Source organism: Myotis myotis, unplaced genomic scaffold (assembly GCF_014108235.1).
Source record: "Myotis myotis isolate mMyoMyo1 unplaced genomic scaffold, mMyoMyo1.p scaffold_m19_p_10, whole genome shotgun sequence".
NCBI lineage: Eukaryota > Metazoa > Chordata > Mammalia > Chiroptera > Vespertilionidae > Myotis > Myotis myotis.
The window spans coordinates 68,929,935-68,953,232 of NW_023416314.1; the positions used below are offsets into that span (position 1 = coordinate 68,929,935).

Here is a 23,298-nt window from a genome sequence, read left to right on the forward strand (position 1 = left end):
GGTCCCTCAGCCCGGCCTATGCCCTCTTGCAGTGTGGGACCCCTTGGAGGATGTCCACCCCAGTGGGGACCCTCAACCCATGGAGGTTTGGCCAGCCTGGGAGAGGGGCTGATGGCTGTTTTCAGGCTGGCCACACCCCCTTTAGGGTGGGGGGTCCCCACTGGGGTGCCTGGCCAGTCTGGGTGAGGGGCTGAGAGCCGTTTTCAGGCTGGCCAAGCACCCTGGCGACATAAGCTCCCAGCCTCTCCTTTTTTTCTTTCATTTTTTATTTTATTCTGGGATTTATTTACCTTCTATAATTGAAACTTTGTTGCCTTTAGCAGAGGCCTGCGGAAAGCTTGGCTTCCTCCATCGCCAGGGGCAACCCACTCCTGCTTGCTCCAGCTCCGTGGCCACAGCTGGCTGAAAGCAGGTATCTGGGGTTTGTTTACCTTCTATAATTGAAACTTTGTTGCTTTCAGTGGAGCTCAGAGCCGGCTCCTGCTTGCTCCAGTTCCGTGGCCACGGTGGCCACGGCTGGCTGAAAGCAGGTATCTGGGGTTTATTTACAATCTATAACTGAAATTTTGTTGCTTTCAGTGGAGCTCAGAGCTGGGCCGCGGCAGGTGGGGAACCTTGGCTTCCTCCATCACTGGAGCAAGCAAGCCTCCTGCTCGCTCCAGCTCCGTGGCTGCTGGCCGCCATCTTGGTTGGGTTAATTTGCATATAGTTGCTGACTGGCTGGTGGGCATGGCTTAAGGTGTAGCGAAAGTACAGTCAATTTACACGTTTGTCTTTTATTAGTATAGGATGCCTTATAAATTTATGTTTGATCCTGAAAGTTCCTGAGATAACCAACTACTTAGTATCTTCAACTGAATAAACAATAGACACCTCAAACTTAACATGTCCAAAGCATAACTCTTGATTCCATATCTTCAGATAAGCCATTCTCTCAATCATCTCCATCTCAATAAACCATCTACCCACTGTCCAAACCCAAGAGCTAGGAGTCAGCCTTTATTCCTTCCTTTTCTTTCTCTACTTTTCCCATATCCAACCCATTACAAATCCTCTGGCTCTACTTCTGACTACCTGTTACCATCTGTACTACCTCTCTCTACTTCAAACCACCCTCATCTCTCACCTGGACTGTCACAGGCTTCTTCCTTATCTCCTTGCTTCCACTCTTGCTCTTCCAAATTATTAAAGAGCATTCCTAAGAAGATCATTCCTAAAGTAATATGAGAGTATGCTGTACAGGATAATTCAACCAATGGCTCTATCCTTAATAGTTGTTCATATGGAAAATGCAAAAATTAATAAATAACAATATAAGAATAAACTGTTTTGCATACTCACAACTGTAAACCTACTTTTGCCCCACCCTGTAGATATGTCCTATGGTCATATTGCTACAGCAACTGGAGGCTTCCCCAACTCCCAAGTGCCCCTGAGCCCCTGAGCAAGGGAGGATGCTCCTTGCTTTCCCAAGGACAGAGCCAGTGAGCTAGCACTTCTCTTTTCTAGTTTGCTAGGACTGCTGTAACACAGTAACACAAACCAGTGGCTGAAAATAACAGGAACCTACAAGTCCAAGATCAAGGTGTTGGCAGGGCCATGCTCCCTCTGAAACCTGTGGGGGAAGGATCCTTCCCTGCCTCCTCTGAGTTCTGGTGGCTGGCTGGCAGTCTTTGGCATTCCTTTGCTTGTACATGCATCCCCCCAAACCTGTCTTCACGTGGCCTTCTTCCCTCCATGTCTCTGTAGCCAATTCTCCTTTAATAAGGATACCAGTCAAAATGGATTAGGGCCCACCCAATGACCTTAGTTTAACTGGATTACCTCTGAAAAGACCCTGTCCTATATAATAAAAGGCTAATATGCAAATGGACCAAACAGCAGAACGACTGGTCGCTATGACATGCGCTGACCACCAGGGGGCAGGTGCTAATCGCAGGAGCTGCCCCCTGGTGGTCAGTGCGCTCCCAAAGGGGAAGCACCACTCAGCCAGAAGCCAGGCTCACAGCTGGCGAGCACAGCAGCAGCAGTGGTAAGGACCCCTCGGGGGTCCTGGACTGCAAGAGGACACAGGCCGGGCTGAGGGAACCTCCCCCAACACCCAGAGCACAAATGTCATGCACTGGGCCTCTAGTTTCCAAATAAAATTACTAAGAGTTAGAATTTCAACATACGTTTTTTTAGAGGGGCACACTTCAACCCATAGCATCCCCCGAAAATCTTTAAATGTTTCACCCCAAAACAAAACAAAAAATGGCTTTCCGTTGACTAAGAACATCCAAACTGTTCAGCCTGTTCTACAGGATCTGCCACTTTTCAACCTCTTCTTTCACCACCTCCCTCAGACTGCTGTGTGGCTTTCTGTTCCTTAACCACAACCGGACCCCAAGCCCTTTGTGCTTGCTCTTCCTTCCGACTGCAATGTTCTCCCAGCTCTTCAGAAGGCTGGCTCCTGCTCACCAGTCAGTTTTCTGCTTACGTACCTCCTATGAAAGGCATTTTCACACCTTCCTAAGGAAAACACTGTCCCCCAACCAGCCAGTCTTCATCACTTCCCCTCACCCATGCTTTTCTTCACCAAACTATCATTTTTCAAAATTGTTCTGGTTATTTATTGTTTCTTATTTATTATCTATTTTCCTCCCACAGAATTTAAAGTCTGTGAGGACAGAGAATTTGTCTTATTCACTGTGGTGTCTGAAGCACAAAGAAAAGGGCCGGCACACGCCAGCATTCCATGCACACGTGTTGAATGCATGAACGGGCAGAATCTCAGCAGGCAATTGCTGAGAATGAAAGAACAGAACCAGAGAGCCTTTCTCTGTTCTTCACAGCCGGAGCCATTATATTCCTTAATTCAGAAAGGATGTCTGCAACAGTATTGATCAACCGGCACCATTAATAATAACGTGATATCCTTTGTGTGTGAAGATCACAGTAATAATTCACCATCACTAAAGCACATGGTTCAAATTGCTTTTCCAGAAGCGGGTAAAGGGAGATTTGCTGAGTCATTACACTCTCTTGCCCAGTCCTCCTTGTGATCATCTACTACATGCTTTTTATGTGATGCCTGCCCCGGGTCTTGAGCGTGGTCTGGAGCTGTGAAAAGAACTTTCCTTTGTGTAAAACCAGCTCACCTAACAGGCACTCCAACCCACAACCTTGGCCTCATTAACACCATGTTGTAACCAACAGAGTTAACTGGCCACAGGCATCATCCTAATAGCTGCAGACAAATGAATCCGTGTCAAACATTTCCTCAGATGTGTAATGCTGCTGCTGTGTTCCCTACTCTGGGGTTTGTATTTCAGCAGATTAAAATAATATGATACTATTACAGTTTTATAGAGCCCAGAGCAACAACATAGTACGTGAGCCATAACTTCTGTTTGGTTTGTGGGCCTGGGCAGGCTCCATTAAAACGCACAGCCAGTTTCCTCTTCCCAGCACCCAGCACCTGTCTATGCAAGTCACACCAGCACAACACTCACTGATTCACTTCAATGGAATTAGAGAGATTTCTGAAGGGCTCCAAGCACAAGTAAGTAAACACCAGGATGGACAAGGTGGAGGAAAAGGGGTGAGGTGGGGCGAGAGGGAGGTACCCATTCAGTGGGAACCTCTGCTAGATGGAAATTGCACCCCCATTTACTCTGAGTCAGCAGAGCTCTGTAATCCATGCAAAGGAAGTTGAAATCACTTTCCCAAGGGATTCTTCTTTTCAAGCCCGTTTCCAGCAATAACAGTAATACAGGCTCAGTTTTAGGGTCGAACGCTGTTAAGATTTCAGTCCTCTTCCTGTTAGCTGAAGCCACTTATCAGCATTCTCTCCAGAGGGACTTAATTGGTGACACTGGGTCGCAGAGTGCTAAACTGTGCTGCTCTGAAAGCATCGAGGTGTCCCCAGTTTCAGATTCCTTTGGAGCCTGTAGTGAGCGCTGCTCCTCACGTGGGGCCTCTCTGCCCTTGACTTATTCCAGGCAGCTGGATACAATCAAGATACCATCCTTGTCACTTCATCTATAACTCTGCAGCTGACTACAGGATCAAAACGGAGTGGAGCAGAAGGGGATGGGCCCTCTCTAATCGAGCCCCAGTGTAGCACAGAGTCGATTATGTACATAGTAAAGCATTTTCCCAGCCAGCAGAGTGAGAACTCAAACTCTACCCCCCTCTCCTCTTGGCTACCCACCTCCTACTCTAATTCAACTCTTTTCTTTTTACCTCAGGAGACTGCTCTGGGGTCAGCCTTTGACATTACCAGCAAATGCCTTTATATACTGTACAGTGCAGGCATTTCAGTCTGCACACTCTACCCCTGCGGGTCTAGTAATAGTGCTTCCATAGCTCTCTCAAGTCACAGAGCCATGGCTCCACTGTTGGCCCAGCCTGCTGCAGCGCTCCACTTACTGTGTCCTCCTCTATGTTTAATCGCACACATCTTTGAAGACAAAAGCCAATGTCTCTTATAATAAATTCCACGGCTCGGTTAGGGGCTCAGCAATAATTTGAACAGTCCTTACATTTGAGGCCAGAGATTATAATAACATAATACCATCCTCCAACTGTTTCCTTCCAACCTAATTTTTATACATTTGGTCCTAACCACCTCTTCCCAGGATTATGAAAACTTCCTCTTCTGGACTCCCAGCTGTGATCACGCGGCTGCTTTCAGAGTTACCGATTTTGTTTTTTAATTTTTAAGCTTCTGAGGTCCTTATGGCTTCCCATCACCAGAGGATCAAACTAAGCTCTACCTTTGTTTAAAAGGCACAGGGGCAGCCTAGATTACTTCCTACAGAAAAGACAATGGGAGCCATGGTTAAAGCAGATCCAGAACTGGCTCCGCCGCAGTCGTGCAAGTGACCTATTCAAGTTGTCCTTTCATTTTGCCAAATGAGGGGCTGGATTAAGTGACCTCTGATGTCCTTTTAGAGCTAAAATCATATATCTCCTCCTTTACTAAGCTATTCCCAAGGAAACTAACCCATTAATTGCAATCAGTTGCAAGATATAGGTTTCTAAATAGCATGGCCTGCATTATTTAACTTTGTTTAAAATGCCATACACATATGGGTACCTAATAAATGTTCCTGAAAAAAGGATAATGCACTGTATTCTAAGCCAGCTTAGAGAGCGCATTTTAAACTCAGGGTGTGTGCTAACCACAGTCACATTCAGGAAGCTGACTGGGGGGGAGAGGGGGACGGTACAGCCACAGGTGGTGCCCATGTGGGATATTCAATTAGGAAATCACGGGTCAGCTCCAGGAGAAAAGTAACTCTCTGAAGTGGCTGCTACAGTTACCACACTTTCAAAGGCACAGCTCCACAGGGATATTGCTACTGGGTGAGAAGATGCCACATGTATTAGGAGAGGGAAGGAGAAGTGGTGAGGTAAGTATGGATCCAAGGTGCACCAAACCAGGCAGGGTTTCATTTCTCTCCTTGCACACGCCCCTGAGTGTTGGAATACCTAACCATCAAAGTGGAACAGAGCTCTATGAACCAGGCCAGCCCTGTGGTCACATGCTGGGCTCGGCCAGGGCAGAGTTGCAAGGAACCCAACTTGCAAACGTCTTTGAATTACTGGCCCTTCAGGCTTGTGCTGCATGCTGCCCAGATGGGAAAGGGGTAGCTGGCTGGATTCCAATTCCTAGCTGGTTTCCACAGAGGAGCCAGTGATCGGATTCACTCTCAGCCCTCTGGGAACAAAGCTCACCTTTTATATTTGGAATTTCCTGAAATGAGAATGGAGGACTGATTGGCTTCATTTCCAGCTCATGCTTTTCATTACACTGGTGGTTGGTAGTTTTTGTCAAGGGGGTGCCTGAGACACAATGAAATGCTAATGTCAGACATCTTAGAGGAAAGGAGCCCAGAAGTTATCACCTGGAGTTCTCTCATGCTGACTGGTTCTGACAAATACATGTGCATGCTGTGTTATGAATTAAGATCTACCTGTTGGATCACACCAACCTACCTGAGAGACCTTTCCAACTCAAGACAGGATCCTGCTTCAAATAAGCCAAGCAGAGCCCTGGCTGGTTTGATTCCTGGTCAAGGCACATACCTGGGTTGTGGGTTCGATCCCTGGTCAGGGCGCATACAGGAGGCAACCAATCAATGTTTGTCTCTCACATCAATGTTTCTCTTTCTCTCTCTTCGTTCTCCTCTAAAAAGCACACAAAACAAAATAAAACAAAAAACCACGTGAGAAAAACAGTATCACAGGAAGGCTTCTGGGATCTGGCCGCAATCCTACTTTGCTCAGCCTGGCTGGAGGTTAGTGCCTTGGTGATGGGGGACACGATCTCCAATCCCTTCATGCTCCTGCTTCAGGAAGCCTGGGGCAGTGACGAGGCAAAGAGGCCGTCTGGAGTTGGCCACAGCTGACAGAGGAATGTGTGCTACTAAACCTGCACCACTTACCACTGGGAGGAAGGCACAGCCGAAGAAGGTGGCTTTAGAACTTGTGCCTTCTGTGGGTGGTAAGGAGAAGAGGCTCACTTTGATGGTCTAAGTTGCTGACCCCTGCCAACACTCTCTCAGGCAGAGGTCATCTGGAAGGCAGAGATCCTCTGACCCAGTTCCCTCACTACACAATGAGAAAACTGAGAGCTGGAGAGGAAGTGGCTGTCCCAAGGTGACACTGCTAGTTCAAGATGGGTCCTAACTGCCAGTCCAGTCGTCTCTTCATGACGTCATGATTTCCCACCCTTCTGATTCTAAAAAGCACCTCATCTCCCCATGCTCCATCCTCACTCATAAACAAAGAAGTCAGATGTTGTCTTAAATCATACACTGTCATCAGGGTAGAGATGGTAAAGTCACACATGCATGCTGATGGCCAAGCTGAAAATAGAACGGGAGGAGGTGGGGAAAGTGACAAAACCCTGTGCTCTCAGCAGTACTCATCTTCTAAAAGCTGAAGGCTCTTCATGAATGTGGTTTCCATTTAGCAAAGAGCGCCACATGCTGACACCATTAAAAGAAGGAACTCCCGTCAGCTATGTAGCAAACCAGAGAGATTCCACATATGACATCCCCAGGCCTACTGGAACCTTGTAATCTGTGAGGCTCTGGGGCAGAGAAGGAAATACAAGCAAAAAGCAGCTGAACAAAAGATTAAACTCAACTACTATTTTTCATGAGGCAATGAATCCCTTGAGTGATAATAAAGAAGGAAAGAGGAGACATGAAATTGAGGGTATGGGAGGAGGAAGAGATAGGTCAGGATAGGGCCATGGATTTTCTAATTTTGTGCTCCTTAAGACCCACTAAACATGAAATCATCTTTATTTCCATAAGCTCAACTCCAATGGGGGCCATACTAATCTAAGTCTAGTCCCAGGGGATTGCTTAATGAAGTTAAAAGAAGAGTAATCATAAGCCAATGGCTATTCTCTTTAAATCCTGCACGAGTGGAAAAAGAGATGTTAGTTTTATAAATAACCATTATCAAGTCTTTAAAATATCAAGTGGATTTTGTTTTCTTCTCATTGTAGAAAAGGAGGAAGTGGCACTGACCATAAACCCTGTAATCCTGGCTGAATTCAAAGCATAAATGTGGTTCAAAATAATTTCTTAATGAGTAAATTCATCACAGTGCCCTGTATGTGTATGTAAACCCCAGAATCCCTTGGTGAATAATCAAACAGCAGAGGGACTCTTTCAAATTATTTCTTTATATCCCATCTATTCCATCCCCCACCCCCACCCCCCAAATGACTTGGAATGGCTCACAATAAAAGATAAAAACTACAATAAAGTCCAAACTGTCAAAACAGATGATGTCCTCAACAGCATTAATAAAAATTTAAAAAAAACAAAAACCCGCCCTGACCAGGTGGCTCAGTTGGTTGGAGCATCCTCCCATACACCAAAAGGTTGCAGGTTCAATCCCAGTTGGGACATGTATGGGAGGCAACCAATAGATATTTCTCTCTCACCTCCGTGGCTCTCTCTCTCCCCCTCCCTTCCTTTCTCTAAAATCAATAAAACATATCCTTGGGTAAAAAAATTTTTAAAATCCAGAAATTTCCATCTACTTAAAAAAATATTAATCCTGATATCAAGTTCTAGAATGGCAATCCAACAGCAAGCTCAAGCCATGGCGATGGAGAGATCTGAGTATCCCTATTAATTCATTTATGCATTCAACTTGAGTTACTTGAGTTACCACTATTTTTAAATTAAACATCTTATTATGAGACAACTACAGATTAAAAAGAAGTTGTGAGAAAAATGCAGACATCCTGTGTCCTCTTTACAGTTTTCTACAAGGGCAACATCTTGTGAAACGATAATGTGATGCATACCATCAACACAGTCAAGATACAGAGCATTTCTATCACAAGGGTCCCTCCTGTCAATCTTTTCCAGACACCCTCCCCCATTCAGGTTCCCGCTGGCAACCACTAATCTGTTCTCCATCTCTATATAATTTTGTAATTTCAAAAAGGCTACATAAATGGAATGACACAGTATGTAATCTTTTGGGATTGGCTGTTTTCACGCAGCACAATTCCCTGAAGACCCATCTACATTTGTTCCCTTTTATTGCTGAGTAATAGTCCACAGTGTACATGTACTAGTTTACCCACTGAAGGACATCTGGGCTGATTCATTTTTGGCCAGTGCAAGTAAAGCTATTACGAATTTGTGTGTGCATAAATTTTCACTCCTTTGGGATACATGCCCAAGAGTACAACTGCTGGGTCATGGTAGTTGCGTGTTTAGTTTTATAAGAAACTGCCAAAACTGTTTCTCCAGAGTGGCCTCACCATTTTACATTCCCACCAGCAACGTACAAGTCATCCAGTTTCTCGGCATCTTTATCAGCATTTGGCATTGTCACTATTTATTTTCTATTTTAGCCATTCTAATAGGTGTATAGTGATATATAAATTATGGTTTTAATTTGCATTTCCTAATGGCTAACAATGTTTTATTTATTTATTTATTTATTTTTTTTAATATATTTTTATTGATTAAGATATTACATATGTGTCCTTGTCCCCACGTTACCCTCTACCCCCCACCCCCCCCCACCCCCGCTCATGCCCTCACCCCCCTGTTGTCCATGTCCATTGGTTAGGCCTATATGCTTGCATATAAGTCCTTTGGTTGATCTTTCCCCCTTACCCCCACCCTCCCCTACCTTCCCTCCAAGTCCCGACAGTCCAATCAATGCCTCTCCGTCTCTGGATCAGTCCTTGTTCATCAGCTTATGTTGTTCATTATATTCCACAAATGAGTGAGATCCTGTGGTATTTATCCGCTCTCAAGTTCCATCCATGCTGTGGCAAATGGTAAGAGTTCCTTTTTCTTCTTCCTCTTCTTAAAGAATACCTTTCAGCATTTCATATAATGCTGGTTTGGTGGTGATGAACTCCTTTAGCTTTTTCTTATCCGTGAAGCTCTTTATCTGACCTTCTATTCTGAATGATAGCTTTGCTGGATAAAGTAATCTTGGTTGCAGGTTCTTGCTATTCATCACTTTGAATATTTCTTGCCAGTCTCTTCTGGCCTGCATGGTTTCTGTTGAGAAATCAGCTGACAGTCGTATGGGTACTCCCTTGTAGGTAACTGACTGTCTTTCTCTTGCTGCTTTTAAGATTCTCTCTTTATCTTTTGCTCTTGGCATTTTAATTATGATGTGTCTTGGTGTGGTCCTCCTTGGATTCCTTTTGTTTGGGGTTCTCTGCGCTTCCTGGACTTGTAAGTCCATTTCTTTCACCAGGTAGGGGAAGTTTTCTGTCATTATTTCTTCAAAAAGGTTTTCAATATCTTGCCCTCTCTCTCCTTCTGGTACCCCTATAATTCTGATGTTGGTACGCTTGAAGTTGTCCCAGAGGTTCCTTACACTATCTTCATATTTTTGGAATCTCTTTTCTTTTTTCTTTTTCGGTTGGGTATTTTTTGTTTCTTTGTATTTCAAATCTTTGACTTGATTCTTGGGATCCTCTTTTCTGCTGCTGGATCTCTGTAAATTATTCTTTATTTCAGTCAGTGTATGCTTAATTTCTAGTTGGTCCTTTTTCATGTCCTCCATGGTCTCCCTATACTTATTGAGGGATTCATTAAATTTATCGGCGGTTTCCATAAAATTCTTGAAAAACCTTATAACCGTGGCCTTAAACTCTATATCCAATCGTTTGCTTTCCTCCATTTCTGCCATTTGTGACCTGTTTCTTTGTCTCCGCATTTTGGCAGCTTCCCTGTGTTGATAGAGTGGCCCTGTGCGCCAGGTGTCCTGTAGGGCCCAGTAGCTCAGCCTCCCCAGTTACCTGGGGTGGACACTCTTGGTGCACTCTTGGTGCCTTGGTTGTTGTAGAATCACTGGGAGGAATTGAACTCCAGGCCAATTGGCTGTGAGAATCAGCTGTGTCTAAAGTGGGAGAACTTCTGTGCTGAAGACACCCTTCTGGGGCAAGACTTGCTTCAGTGGGGCTTTGGTGCTCACTGAGTCTGCTCCCTGAGTGCGTCCCTTATGGATCTGAGGAGTTGCAGTCTGGATGGACCCCCTCTGACCACTGGGTACAGTGGCTCCTGGATCTAAGGAGGTGCTAATTCAGCCTCTGCCTGAGGCCACACAGCAGGAGCCACGAAGAGGCTCAGCTGTGAAGCAATGCAAGCCGCTGCGGGGCCTTGGGCCTTCTCTTGGAAGTTCCAGGTCTGCCTGGTTCGGCTGCAGTTAGGTACATTCACATGCAAAAGCCTCTGCCGCAGCCTGGGTGGGGCGGGGTCTCAGGGAGTCAGAGGGCGGAGAAAGTGGCCATGGCCGATTCTCCACCCGGAGTAGCGCGTCTCAGTGTTCCGGTAACGGCTGCAAGCACCTCTGAGGGAAAGCCGCCCTCAAGTTCGCTCGCTGCCGGACAGACCAGCTTCTCCCCGTGTGAGACCTGGGTCCCCAGAGACTTCCCGGAACCGGAGTTCAGAGCCGTCGGGAGTTTGTGATTCAAAAAGACAGCCGCGTCCTCAGGCGCCACCCCCTTTACTCGCGCACGTGTGCGCGTGCGAGCCGCCGTACCTCTGCACTTCACTTCCGCAGCGCCTCTGGCTCTCAGCGTGCTTTTCTTTCCTTCTAGTTGTGGACTTTACACTCAGCCAGCCTTCCTGTTGTTCTGGATGATGTTTGCTCAGTCCTTTGGGGTAATTTTCAATTGTTGTGTGAGGCAATAATTTCCCGGTGTTTACCTATGCCGCCATCTTAGTTGCTCCAACTCGGCTAACAATGTTGAACACCTCTTCAGGTGCGACTTGCCATCTGCATATCCTCTTCCGTGAAATGTCTGTTTGTGTTTTTGCCCATGTTCTGATTGGACTGTTTGTTTTTTAACTGTTGAGTTTTGAGAGTTCCTTATAGATCCTACATGCTCAGTCCTTTGTTGGACATGCAGTTTGCAAATATTTTCGCTCTCTTTTCATCCTCTTCAAAAGGTCTTTCACAGAGAAGTTTTAAATTTTAATGAGGTCCAATTTATCAATTTTTCCTTTTAGGATTATGCTTTTGGTCTTAAGTCTAAGACTCTGTTTAACCTGAGACCTGAAAAATTTTCTCCTTAAGTTTTTTTTCCTAAAAGCTTTAAAGCTTCATGTTTACATTTAAATCCATGATTCACTTTCAGTTAATTTTTCTATAAGATGTGAGGTTTAGATCAAGGTTAAATTTTTGTCTATGGATATCCAACTGATCCATCGCCATTTGTTGAAAAGGCTATCTTTCCTTCACTGAACTGCATTTGCACCTTTTGTCAAAAATCAGTTGCCCCAACTATTTTTAGGGACTGTCTTATGCTTCAAAAAGTGAATACAAAAGTAAAGCATATATCTTGTTACTAAGGAGCTTATCATTCAGAAAAGCTAATGACATGTGCATAAGAAGTTAGAGATGAAACAAAGCAAGGGTACAAGAAAAAGTACAAAACAGAATTAAGAGGAAAGTAGGATTACTTCTGGATTGGGGGTGGGAAAGCAGGGAATAAGGAAAAAGATTTATGGATTTCATTTCAAGGGAAGAAAAGAAAGTTAGTTTGCAACGTTAGGACTGAGATTCTCATTACTCACAACCAGCTAGGTAAATAGCACAAAATTACTCTTTTTAATAAATATATTTTTATTGTTTTCAGAGAGGAAGGGAGAGGGAGATAGAAACATCATTGATGAGAAAGAATCACTGACCGGCTGCCTCCTGCATACCCCCTACTGGGGACCAAGCCTGCAACCCAGGCAGGTGCCCTTGACCAGAATCGAACCCGGGAACCTTCAGTCTGCAGGCCGACGCTCTATCCACAGAGCCAAACTGGCTAGGGCACAAAATTACTCTTTGCTGTCTGTCTAGGAGGCCAAGAAATGGAAGACCAGGATTCCCTACCTAATATAGAATAGGAGAGTATTTAACTTTGAACAGCTCCTTATAATTTTACTCATAGGAACTATATAGGAGAAAATTCAATGTCCAAGCACATTAGGTTCGCTCTTTAGTCAATAAATATTTACTGAGCAACTACTGTGTGTCAAGCACTAGGCACACGGTAGTAAACAAGGCAGACAAAATCTTGTCTGAATGTACAGCTCTAAAGGGGAGTTTTCCAGTCTAGTCCCAGATCTACGCTGTGGATTTCATGATGGTCCTGCTTGTAAGTTAGCCCCTTCCTTCCTTTTCTCAGAGCAGTGTGTCAACATTTCATCAAGACTTCTGGCCCACCCCTCAAATCTTCAGTGTAACACACAGGCTGGCTGAGAATTTAGAAATATTAATTTTAAAGGTTGCCAACACTTGAGCTAAATGAGCCAACAGACAGTAGCACATATAGTGCACAATTAATGTGAATCCCAGGCACCAATTTTTGAGCACAAAGCAATGGATGTGATCTAAGAGCTGTAAATATCACACTGACCATCACCTTGCTTTCTAGACTCGCTTTCCCAATCATGACGTTTCTAAGGTCAGGGGACTATTCTGATCTTTTAAGTTTTTTTCTTTTTATTCTTACAAATAATGCTACATCTAATGCATTAGCAATCACCAAGCATGGCCTCAAACTCACAGTTTGTAAGCAGTTTACAACAGGCAATGCATAGCTCAGCTTCACGTTTGGGAACAACAGAGAATTTTCCTCAGAAAGCTATTTTCCTGAGTGTAGCTGGGAGAGTTCAGGGCCTGGGTGCTGCTGTGGCTTTCCCCTGGCCCCATGCCAAGCCTGCCCACACTCCTGTAAGCATCTCTATCAAAATCAAGGCAGATAAGCAGCCCATGCAAGACAAATTCCCCCTATCCCCAAATCAGAACCCAAATCCTGAAGCCTGAATTCCTGAAGCCTGAATTCCTGGAGAAAAGCCTGTAATCAACCCCATAGAGACAACAGGCAGCTTCTGGAACAATAACCCTCAAACACATGGATCCTTTCAGTGTTGGAATATCATTGCAGTTACCTCTGTGATGGGCGGGGGAGGGGACGTGTGCATTCTTTAAACCATCAGCTGTAGCGACACCTCTTTAAAGGAACCCCCCACAGGACAAGCACTAAGCTACACTAGTAAAGCCAGGTGGCCCTGATGGCCCTGAGGCAGGAAAGATGCTGAGGCCCCGGAGGAGCACACGGGGCGAGGAGTGGCAGAGTCAGGAGAGCGCTCTCCTCGCCAGCACTGCCTGGCACAAAGTAGGCACTTATGGAAAACATACTGAAACCAGCTCCCCGACTCACTTTGCATGGGAGTCTGAAGAGACACCCCTCGACGGAAGGTTGTGCCAGCAAGAAACGTGCTCCCTTCACTTTGGGAGCCTGAGCCCCTCGCCCTACATGGGATGCTTCGTTCATGGCTATGTAAACAAATTCTGAGCTTGTTACTTTTAATGTGCTCAGTGGGGAGGAAAAAAGTGTCACTGTATTGTAATTCCCAACTGGGTGCTTTTTAACCGCTCAGATGTTATTTCACGGTTCAGCATACATACTCGGTTTCCTTCCCTTAATATTTGTTTGACTTATTCTCCGATGGGGACTGGGTGCTTTAGAAAAGCTCCGCGAGGTCAGCCTTCCCGCAGCCTCTCTCAGCACCTCCGTGGGCTCCTGGCCGCGGCCCCGGCTCTTCTTTCAGCAGTTCTCGCTGCAGCAACCACACACACCAGCTATGTTCCCGCCAGGTCCCCTGGGTCTGGGGGTGTAAATCAGAGCAAGCTGGACGGAGGACAGACCGAACAGATTCCTCAGTTCCCCCACAGGCTGAAAACAGGGAGCCTGAAGCAACATGAAGCATACGCAGGGAGAGGAGTCTCTCAGGAAGAACGGCTCACCTCTGCCACAGCCTTCCAGTCTCCTCTGAGGGAAGCTCTGACTACACAGGACCGGCAGGGGGCGGGGGCGGGGTCACTCACAGAAATGAGCTATTTGGCCCATTCCCTCTTCCAAAGATGACAATCTCTATTAAGGGCAACTCTTCAGGTAAGTAAGGAAAGTGAAAAATGAAGACAGACAGATGTTCTTTTTGATCTTTATTATTGTACTGATATTATGCCCAGGCCCAGGAAAGGTACTCAGAGGGGGACTGTCACTCATGTGTAATACGCAGGCTCCAAGAGCACCTACAGCCATCAGCTTCTTCAGATACTTAGTGAAGAGGGTGCACCACAAATCCTAAGAAAGGGAGAGTTTTCAAAAAGTGCAATTTGGGCACAGTGGTTCTAACTGCACTGTAAAGCTTTAGTGTCAGACCCGGCAAATGCTGATTCAGGACAATGTCGGCGAGGTCTGACCATGTGTGTGCCCCAAACGGGCCCAGCTCTCAGCACCCTCAGCTCCCCAGCGCCACGTGTACTTCCTGCTGGACTGGCCCCATTGGGCACTCCAGCTACAGTCCATCAGCCAAGTAAGAGAAGGAAATACTAGAATCCCAGTCTTTCCAGTCACCCATCGGGTCAGAGCCTGTGGAGGCTCAAGGACCCGAGTCAGCCAAGAGGTCAAGGAATGGGACTCTAAGGTACTGGCTCTCATGAAGGCTGACACACTTCCAATAACTGGATTATGCACCTATCCAGGGATGTCCCTTCATTTATGGGCCCCCCTCAGGGAAGTTCCCTTTTTATTGGTCTTGGTTATGCAAGAACTGAGTTTGTTCATGCCCTGGATGAGCTCCAAGGGAAAGTCTGCTCTAGAGTCCATGGCAGGATGATAGGTGGTTCCATGAATCACAAAGAAAAGCCTCCTGGATTCCCAACAAAACTGAGCGCATTTTCACAGTTAGGCCTCTGAGGCTTAAAATTCAGGGAGGAAAGCAGTCAACTTTCTGAGAGAAGGATCATGACCATGAGCCTGTGAGGAGCAATCTTAGACCCAGGCCACGGCTGCATGTGCATCTGTTTATTCCCCAGACCTGGTATCTGTGGCAGGGAGCTCAGAGAGAAACGAACAGAAGGGCAGAGAGTCTATTTTTTAAAAAGTTATCGGCCTGCTAGCTTTAAAAAGAGATTATTATGAAGTTTAATTCCATGATAGGTTGTTTCCATCTTTTATCTCTTCTAGTAAGAAGGGAAAACGTGGGATGGTTTATTTAGGACCACAGATTTTATCATCTCTCACCCTCTTCCTGGATGAATGTACGGATAGCTATAAATTTCACTAATTATGTTTAAAATGTGACTGTTATATAGCGCCCCAGCTCTGGAATTCTCCAGTTAGCGCAATTCTCCAATTCTCCTCATCACAAACTAAATATAAGCTATGTGTAAGCCTTTTTCTTCTCCTTGGTTCTTCAATCCATTTGAACGTCCAGTTGATAGATTTTCGACTACCACTGCCTGTCCCTGTCTTCACTCTCAGTCATCTCCACTCCATTCTGTGATTTGACTGCTTTCCCCATATACCTCCCTACAAACCGACAGTCCCTCTTTACCACCTGAACCTTCTCAGCTGGCCTCTGAGCCTATCTGTCAGCTGGGCCTCTACTGCCTAACCAACCTCATGTCCATTGTTAACCAAAACACAAGTCCCACCCTCAGCACATCAATCTGTGTGACCACACATACCAGGCTCATTCTCACTTTGGTGTCTTTCCCCTCAATGTTTACTGTTGGGGTCCAACCCCAGCAGGTCCAGGGGTCCCCAAAGGTGTGGACGGAGTCGGCGAAGAAGGAATGACACGGAGACAGCATTCAGTTGATCAGCAGCCTAGCCAGGATCTCTAGCCAAGTTCCGGTCAGGATCTCCAGCGAAGTTCTGGTTAGGATCTCCAGCCAGGTTCTGTGTCCATGTTCTCTTGCTAGGTTCTCCAGCCAGGTTATCCAGGTTTTCCAGCCAGGTTCTGTAGCCATGTTCCCTCGCTAGGTTCGGTCACCAGGTTCTAGTCAGGTTCTCTTGCCATGTTCTATCCAGGTTCTGTAGCCAGGTTCTGCCTCTAGGTTCTTCAGCCAGGTTCTCTCGCTAGGTTCTGTCTCTAGGCTCTGTGGCCAGTTTCTGTCCAGGATCTTTTGCCATGTTCTCTCGCTAGGTTCTGTCTCTAGGTTCTGTGGCCAGTTTCTGTCCAGGATCTTTTGCCATGTTCTCTCCAGCGAAGTTCTTCTGTCTCTAGGTTCTGTTTAGGTTCTGTGTCTAGGTTCTGTGTCCTGTTGTCTTGTTACATCTATATTTATACCAGTTGATTCCAATTCTATCAATCTCTATTCCAAAGGTTAGGGCGTTTCTTATCTCCATTCCAGGGAGTAAAGATTATGTAGCTTAAGCATGATTGTTCGTAGTTAAAGTGATTAATTACCCGCCTGGCACTTAGTTAAGGGGTTTTATTCCCTCCCTAACTTCAGGGGAAAATCCCTACCTGGGGAAACAACCTTTCTCAGAGACCTTGGTTAAAACACATAGTGCCAAGAAGGTGAGCAAACATATTAAGAACAGTATGCCATATATGCCAGGTCCCTTGAAACAGCAAGGATGGACCGGCTCCCCGCAGTTTCCTACACCAGGAACACTCAAAGATGGTTTTATGTTCTCATAAAAAAAAGTGGGGCATTCCAAGATACTTTGCTGTCTTCCCATGATTCTTTGAGAGTATATACTTGCCATTACCTTGGGTTGTTGTGAACAAAACAATACAAATAAATTCTCAAAATTTATTAGCACCCAAGAGGTTTGACCAGCCTCTACCACCCATGGGATACCCAGGCAGTAAGAGAAAGTAAAATGTTAGGCATTTTGTGCACCTAACAACATGCAGTTGGCTCTTAGTGAAGTCCATTCACCACGTGAAGTACTGACTTTATAGCCAGTATTACTAGCCCAGAGTGTTTCACATCTCTCAGGTGAAAAATGTTCAACACTTAAGTGCTACTAATAATTTTTATGGTTGGAAATGAGGATCAAAGTATGAAAGGAAAAATAAATTCACGGGTTCATACATTCAGCCAAGTCTGCATGGCTCATTTTCTGCCACATGTTTTAAATGGTCTCTCTAAAAGGCGGGGGAAGGGAGGAGGAAAAGTTGCATTTTATTTCCCCACTCTTTAGGTCTGAAATAAAAGCAGACAGACGTGGAGGGGAAAAAAAAATCAAACATTCGAGTAACACTATACACTGCTACTGTTCCCCCAGGAGTTCCTTGCAAATGAGTATCAAGAACTCAATAGATACTTTCCTGGTAAAATACATAAACAGATAAATAAATTATTCCAGGCTGAAAAGAATTTCAACATCTGGCAGCTCGCTAGAGCTTGTCAAACAAGTCAGAAGCACGCGGGGCCAGGGAAGATCATTCTTAGCTCCTGATTTTGGGGCTGGAGAGGGAATGTAACATTTCCCAAAGCTCTTTGCCTTCCAACAGGGAATATGACCCATTTAAACAGGCAATGACCCCTGTGTTTTCTTCCAATAAAATAAATAATGATACCCAGCATTAGGTCGCTAATCCTAATGTCTGTGTGCTCAAGTCACAGACAGTGGAAGAAAAGAGGCCTTTCCTACATGGACCGGCCTTTCATTCTCAAAAACTTGCTGTGGTATACCTTTAATGGCTATATTAAATGAACATTTAACACTTTAAAGAAGGAATTTAACCCTGGCTGGTGTGGCTCAGTTGGTTGAGCGCTGTCCCATGCACCGAAGGGTCGTGGGTTCAATTCCTGGTCAGGCACAAACCCAGATTGTTGGTTTGATCCCTAGTCAGGGCTCAGGCAGGAGGCAACCAACCAATCGATGTCTCTCTCTCTCTCTCTCTCCCCTTCTATATTCCTCCCTCTCTAGAGTCAGTGTATATATATATATTCTATATATATACATCCTCATGTGAGGATTAAAAGAAGAAGGGATTTAACTTCTTTGCACCTCAGTTTCCTCAGGAACGAAGCATCAGGTTATCTCTAGTTCCCTCTATGTTCTTTTGGATGCTTAACAGGCAAGCTAAGATTCTGATCCTTTCGGCCAGATCAGCAGGGAGGCCTGAGGATGGGTCCTGTCTAGCGCAGCAGCCTTGTCTATGTGCCACAGTGCACAGCATTAACATCACCGGTTTGTGTTTTTTTTAAATAAATATATTTCATTGATTTTTTACAGAGAGGAAGGGAGAGGGATAGAAGTTAGAAACATCGATGAGAGAGAAACATTGATCAGCTGCCTCCTGCACACCTGGGGATGTGCCTGCAACCAAGGTACAAGCCCTTGACCGGAATCGAACCTGGGACCTTACAGTCTGCAGGCCGACACTCTATCCACTGAGCCAAACCGGTTAGGGCTTGTGTTATGTTTTGACAAATGCTGGGAAAGCACTGTTGTGGCTCTAAGAACTTCTTCCTGGAAAGAGATTCTAGGGCTATCATTTTCAGACTAACAGTCCAGGTAGCTCTTCCCCCATCATTCCTCCTACATCTCTTACCTTTCACAGTAGGGGCAGACTGTGCTAGTTAATAATTACTGTCTCCCAGCCGCACCCCTGCTTGGAATGCTGGGGCTGAGACTCCACAAGAATATGTCCGTCTGGGCTACATCACTCTGAATTTTCCCTTTTTCACAGAAATAGATACATGGGTATAGTTTGAAGCCATATAGACAATAAAGAGAGAAAACCTGCAGAAACAATTGGTCTTTTGCCCTGAGCTGGCTAGAGAAACAAGTAAGTAATTTGCTTTTTAAAAAAAATGGGAATGAGATTTACTAAAAATCATTCAACACCCTAAATGTGATGATGTAAAAGACATCTCTATGAATGAAAATAAGTCCAAAAAGATGAATGTGTGTGTGATTAGCTACTCTCAAGCCTTTCACTGGTCAGTAACTATAGTGACCAGGCTATCACTCACCTATTCCATAATTTCTTTTACACCCAAATAGAGCTACATACATAAATATTTTAAAAAATAACCATGGAAAACTTGAGCTTTTAATTTTTGGGGATAGTGGTGTTAGCCCTCTATTCCTATTTCTTCCCGTTAAAATTCACTTTTTACTTAAGGGCTAGGAAATAAATTTCTATAATAAATACGTGTACCAAATATGGCTTCATTTAATAAAACTTCACGATTTCTTAGAGCCCCAAATTCAACAAATCCCAAGTCAACTAAAGAAGATGGTTCCCTCTCTCCCAAAGGCAGGATGACTCCAGGGGATCAATGTCACCACCTTCGAACATGCCAGCTGTAGCTAATTGATTTATACACTCTGTTTTGCTTAGGTCTGATCCACCATTACGCCCCTGCAGCCACGGGCCTCTCCTGTCGCCATCGTGCATCTCTCGTACATCCTCCCCGACAGAGCTCATCAATTCCTATTGCTTTTCACCAGGCCTCAGCTCAGGGCACTTTCCCCTGGGGAGACCTTTACTGGTCTCCATACTTAACCCTTGAACCCTGCCTAATCCATCAGCCGCATCGAATGAACAGTGATAGAGAATGTTTCTCCCTTCAGACAAGCAGCCAGCCTCCCCACTTAAAACTCAGAAAGAAAGCCATCAACAGGGTCTGCTTTCTGTTTGTCAGCGTCGCCAGCTTCTTCACTTACTGATGTTTTTATTGTTGCAGCGCCCAGCTGCTGGAGTCAGGGGAGCGCTATTCAAAAGGAGACATCAATTAAGTGCTTGTTAAATGCTATAGATGCTCTTTTGAAAATGTCCCCTGGGACTCTCCTTGGGAGTTCCCCAAACTGGTGGAGGGACAGTTGTCATTTTGGAATAGGGTTTCCCCAAAGTTTTAAAGAACAGCTTCATAACCCTATGCACAGCTTTGGATCTATTTGAACTTAATTATTATGACTTTGGAGAATGAAATATAATAGTCTTTATTACGAAAAGTAAGCAATAATAGGCAATAAATATTAAGTATGTAAATATACTGCTTAAAATCTCCTTACCTCATAACCAAACTGTAGCTCATCAGAGGTCAGCATAATGATGTCATCATCAATAGCCAGGACAGCCTCCGTCTCGATTTCGTCGTAAGGGAAGAAACGGTTACTCAGCTTGTTTTCAGCCGTCCTCACGACCTTTAATGGAACCCGGATTTTGGGCCACAGAGACTCTGGAAAAAGAAAACACAAGGTATTTATCTTAAAAAAAAAAAAAAAAAAGGTGGTGACAGCAGCATATCACAAATGAGTTGGAAGAATCAAATCCACACACACGGTGTGCAAGGGCAGTTCTTACAAATGCAATTTTATAATATTTTATACTAGAGGCCTGGTGCATGGATTTGTGCACCGGTGGGGTCCCTCAGTTTGGTCCCACAGGGCCAAAACCGGCTCTCCTACATCCCCCGAGGGGTCCTGGATTGCAAGAGGGTGGTTCTCAGGTGATACAGCCTGGAATCGGGCTCCCTCCTCTCTGGTTCCAGGTGCGTCACCAGAGAACCACAGCTGCCAAGTCACCACAGCTCAGCAGCTCCTGTGTTGAGCGTCTGCTCCCTGGTGGTCAGTGTGCATCATAGCTACCGGTCAGAGTGCCTGCCTCCTGGTTGTCATTGCACATCATAGCTACCAGCCAGATGGCAGCTTAGGCATATATATGTATATTTATACACACACACACAGAGACACACACACACACAGCCCGATGCACAAAGATTCGTGCAAGAATCGGCCTTCCTTCCCCTGGCTGCTGGCACCGCCTTTCCGTCTATCCTAAGTCCTACAACACTACTAATTCTCATTGCTGTCTCCACCAGAATGCACAAATTGGCTTCTGCTCATAGCTGAGATGGGGAAGCCAAATGACCACGATCACATGATAAGAAGAGAAATGGAGTCTGGACTGGCTTTCTCGGGCCCATGGTTTTAACATCAGAACCCTACCACCTTTGCAGAATACATTCCGGTTGGCCCACCCCAGCTCAAAGCTTGCCTGTGCCTCTGTTAGACAGCACAATGCATGTGCTGAAGATGTCTGCTCCAATGTGCCCACCTCCAAAATGCAACCACAAACAGCCATCAAGGCCGTGAAAATCCGCCCCTCACCCAACTGTTTCACTGAACGGGCATATCTTCCTTAACTGAGCACTTTATCCCCTCAACAGCCCTTCCCCATGATTTACTGTCTTTAGATTCTCATCATGTACAATTTACAGAGTAAATATCAAATTTCTAGGTTCAATTATGTGGGATTTTCTAGTATAGTGAAGAAACACCAACCCATGACTTGCCTTACATTTTCCCCATTCCACTTTGAAATGAGAGAAGCAATTCAACCGCAGGTTCCTTATTTTAAACTGCTGCGTTTAGCATAGCATGAAATTAATCCTTCTTTGGTACAGTACCCATCTCTACACACCTCAGGGGACTTTACACGAGGGCAGTTTGTTCTTCACACATTTGTTAAATTAGAATAGGAAAGCTAGGCGTTAAACTGCTTCCCGAAAGTTCTCACGTAACTGTGGGACCATCTAGCTTTTGAGTACTGAGCCCCAAATGCCATTCCACAGTCACTACACTGGAGAGAAGTATGACAGAGGGAAAGTCAGAAGGGGAAAAGGCTGTCTTTATAGGCTGCAATAAAATATCTTACTTCTGTGTATTCTACAGTAAATCCATTCACCACCTTGCTGGGCCATTACAGGGCCTTGGGAGAAGCCTGTGCAATCAAGAGGCCCTGTAATTAAGGACGATATTCAGTCTCAAATAAGCACAGAGCCTAAAAAGGAGGTCAACTCCAAAAGAAGCGTGCCTGGAAAAGGACTGAACTGGAGACCAAAAATGATCCTATGGATCACTGTCTTTTAAGCAATAACAACGGTTAATTGTAGCTTCATTCTTGGCACAGAATTACATCATTAATAATATCTCTGGAACAAGTGAATTGGCATAAGACTGAGAGACCAGAGACCTGGGTGCTGCATTATCTATGGGATCTTAGGCAAGTCCCTTCTTCTTAGGGTAAGAATAAGCAGAGGGAGAAGGGGACCTTTAGCAACTAGTATATGCCAGACACCTAAGAGATGCAGTGTCATTTGAGCCTCCTGAGAACCCTATGGGGCAGAAATTATTTACTAACCAATCTTTACAAGGCTCAGAGACGTGAAGTAACTTGGCTGTGGTTACAAGCTAATAAATGATAAGGCAAGTACTTGAGTTTAAGTCTGTTTAGAATCAAAGACCAAATAGGACCTATACTGTCTATTGCAGCTTGAAAATCTCATGTTTCTCTAGATCTGGAACAAAACACTAAAGTTCAATAATTTTCTCCAGCAATCATTCTTGCTTGTTTCCTACACCCTCTTTCAGATAAATAAAATTGCTGTCATAAACCCACTGTCCAAATCCATATAAAGGATTATACCTGTAATATCTAAAATGAAAAAAGTTATAGTCCAACCAACTAGACCAGCAGCTCTCAAACTTTTTGGTGTTAGGATTTCTTTGTGCTCTTAAAAACAGTTGAGAACCCCAAAGAAGATTGTTTATGTGGGATACACACACAATTTATTGTATCAGAAATTAAAACTGAGGAAATCTGAAAACACAAGAACACATTCCATCTGCCGTGAGAGTGATGATGTCACCCATGTCACGGAGCTTGTCCACTTGTGAAAGAATAAGAGTGGGGAAGGGAGGTGACTTAGTATTATTATGAAAATAATTTCAGCCTCACAGACCCCTGAAAGGGTCTCAGTGATGTCCATGGTCCCAGGACCACACTTTGAAAACCTCTGTGCTAGACTGTTCTGGTTTGGGTAGCACAATCCAGGGAAAGTCTGAACAAACTGGAAGACAGTTTGGGAGGAGTTACAAGAATAGTGCAGGCACCTGAATCCAGGATTTCTATAAGAACGCTTAAGAAACAAAATGTGCCACTGGTCTCAGCTTCAGTTTCACCCTTCACTGCCCTAACT

General features: G+C 44.9%; 1 protein-coding gene across 3 annotated transcripts in view; it reads right to left on the bottom strand.

Annotated features, from left to right (window-relative positions):
- Positions 1 to 23,298, bottom strand: part of EXT2 (exostosin glycosyltransferase 2) — a 124,204-nt gene that overhangs the window by 13,086 nt on the left and 87,820 nt on the right. For all 3 annotated transcript variants that reach the window (XM_036326120.1, XM_036326119.1, XM_036326121.1), the window contains one exon: positions 20,330 to 20,496. In XM_036326120.1, the coding sequence (XP_036182013.1) occupies positions 20,330 to 20,496 (167 nt within the window). The remainder of the gene's footprint in view (positions 1 to 20,329; positions 20,497 to 23,298) is intronic.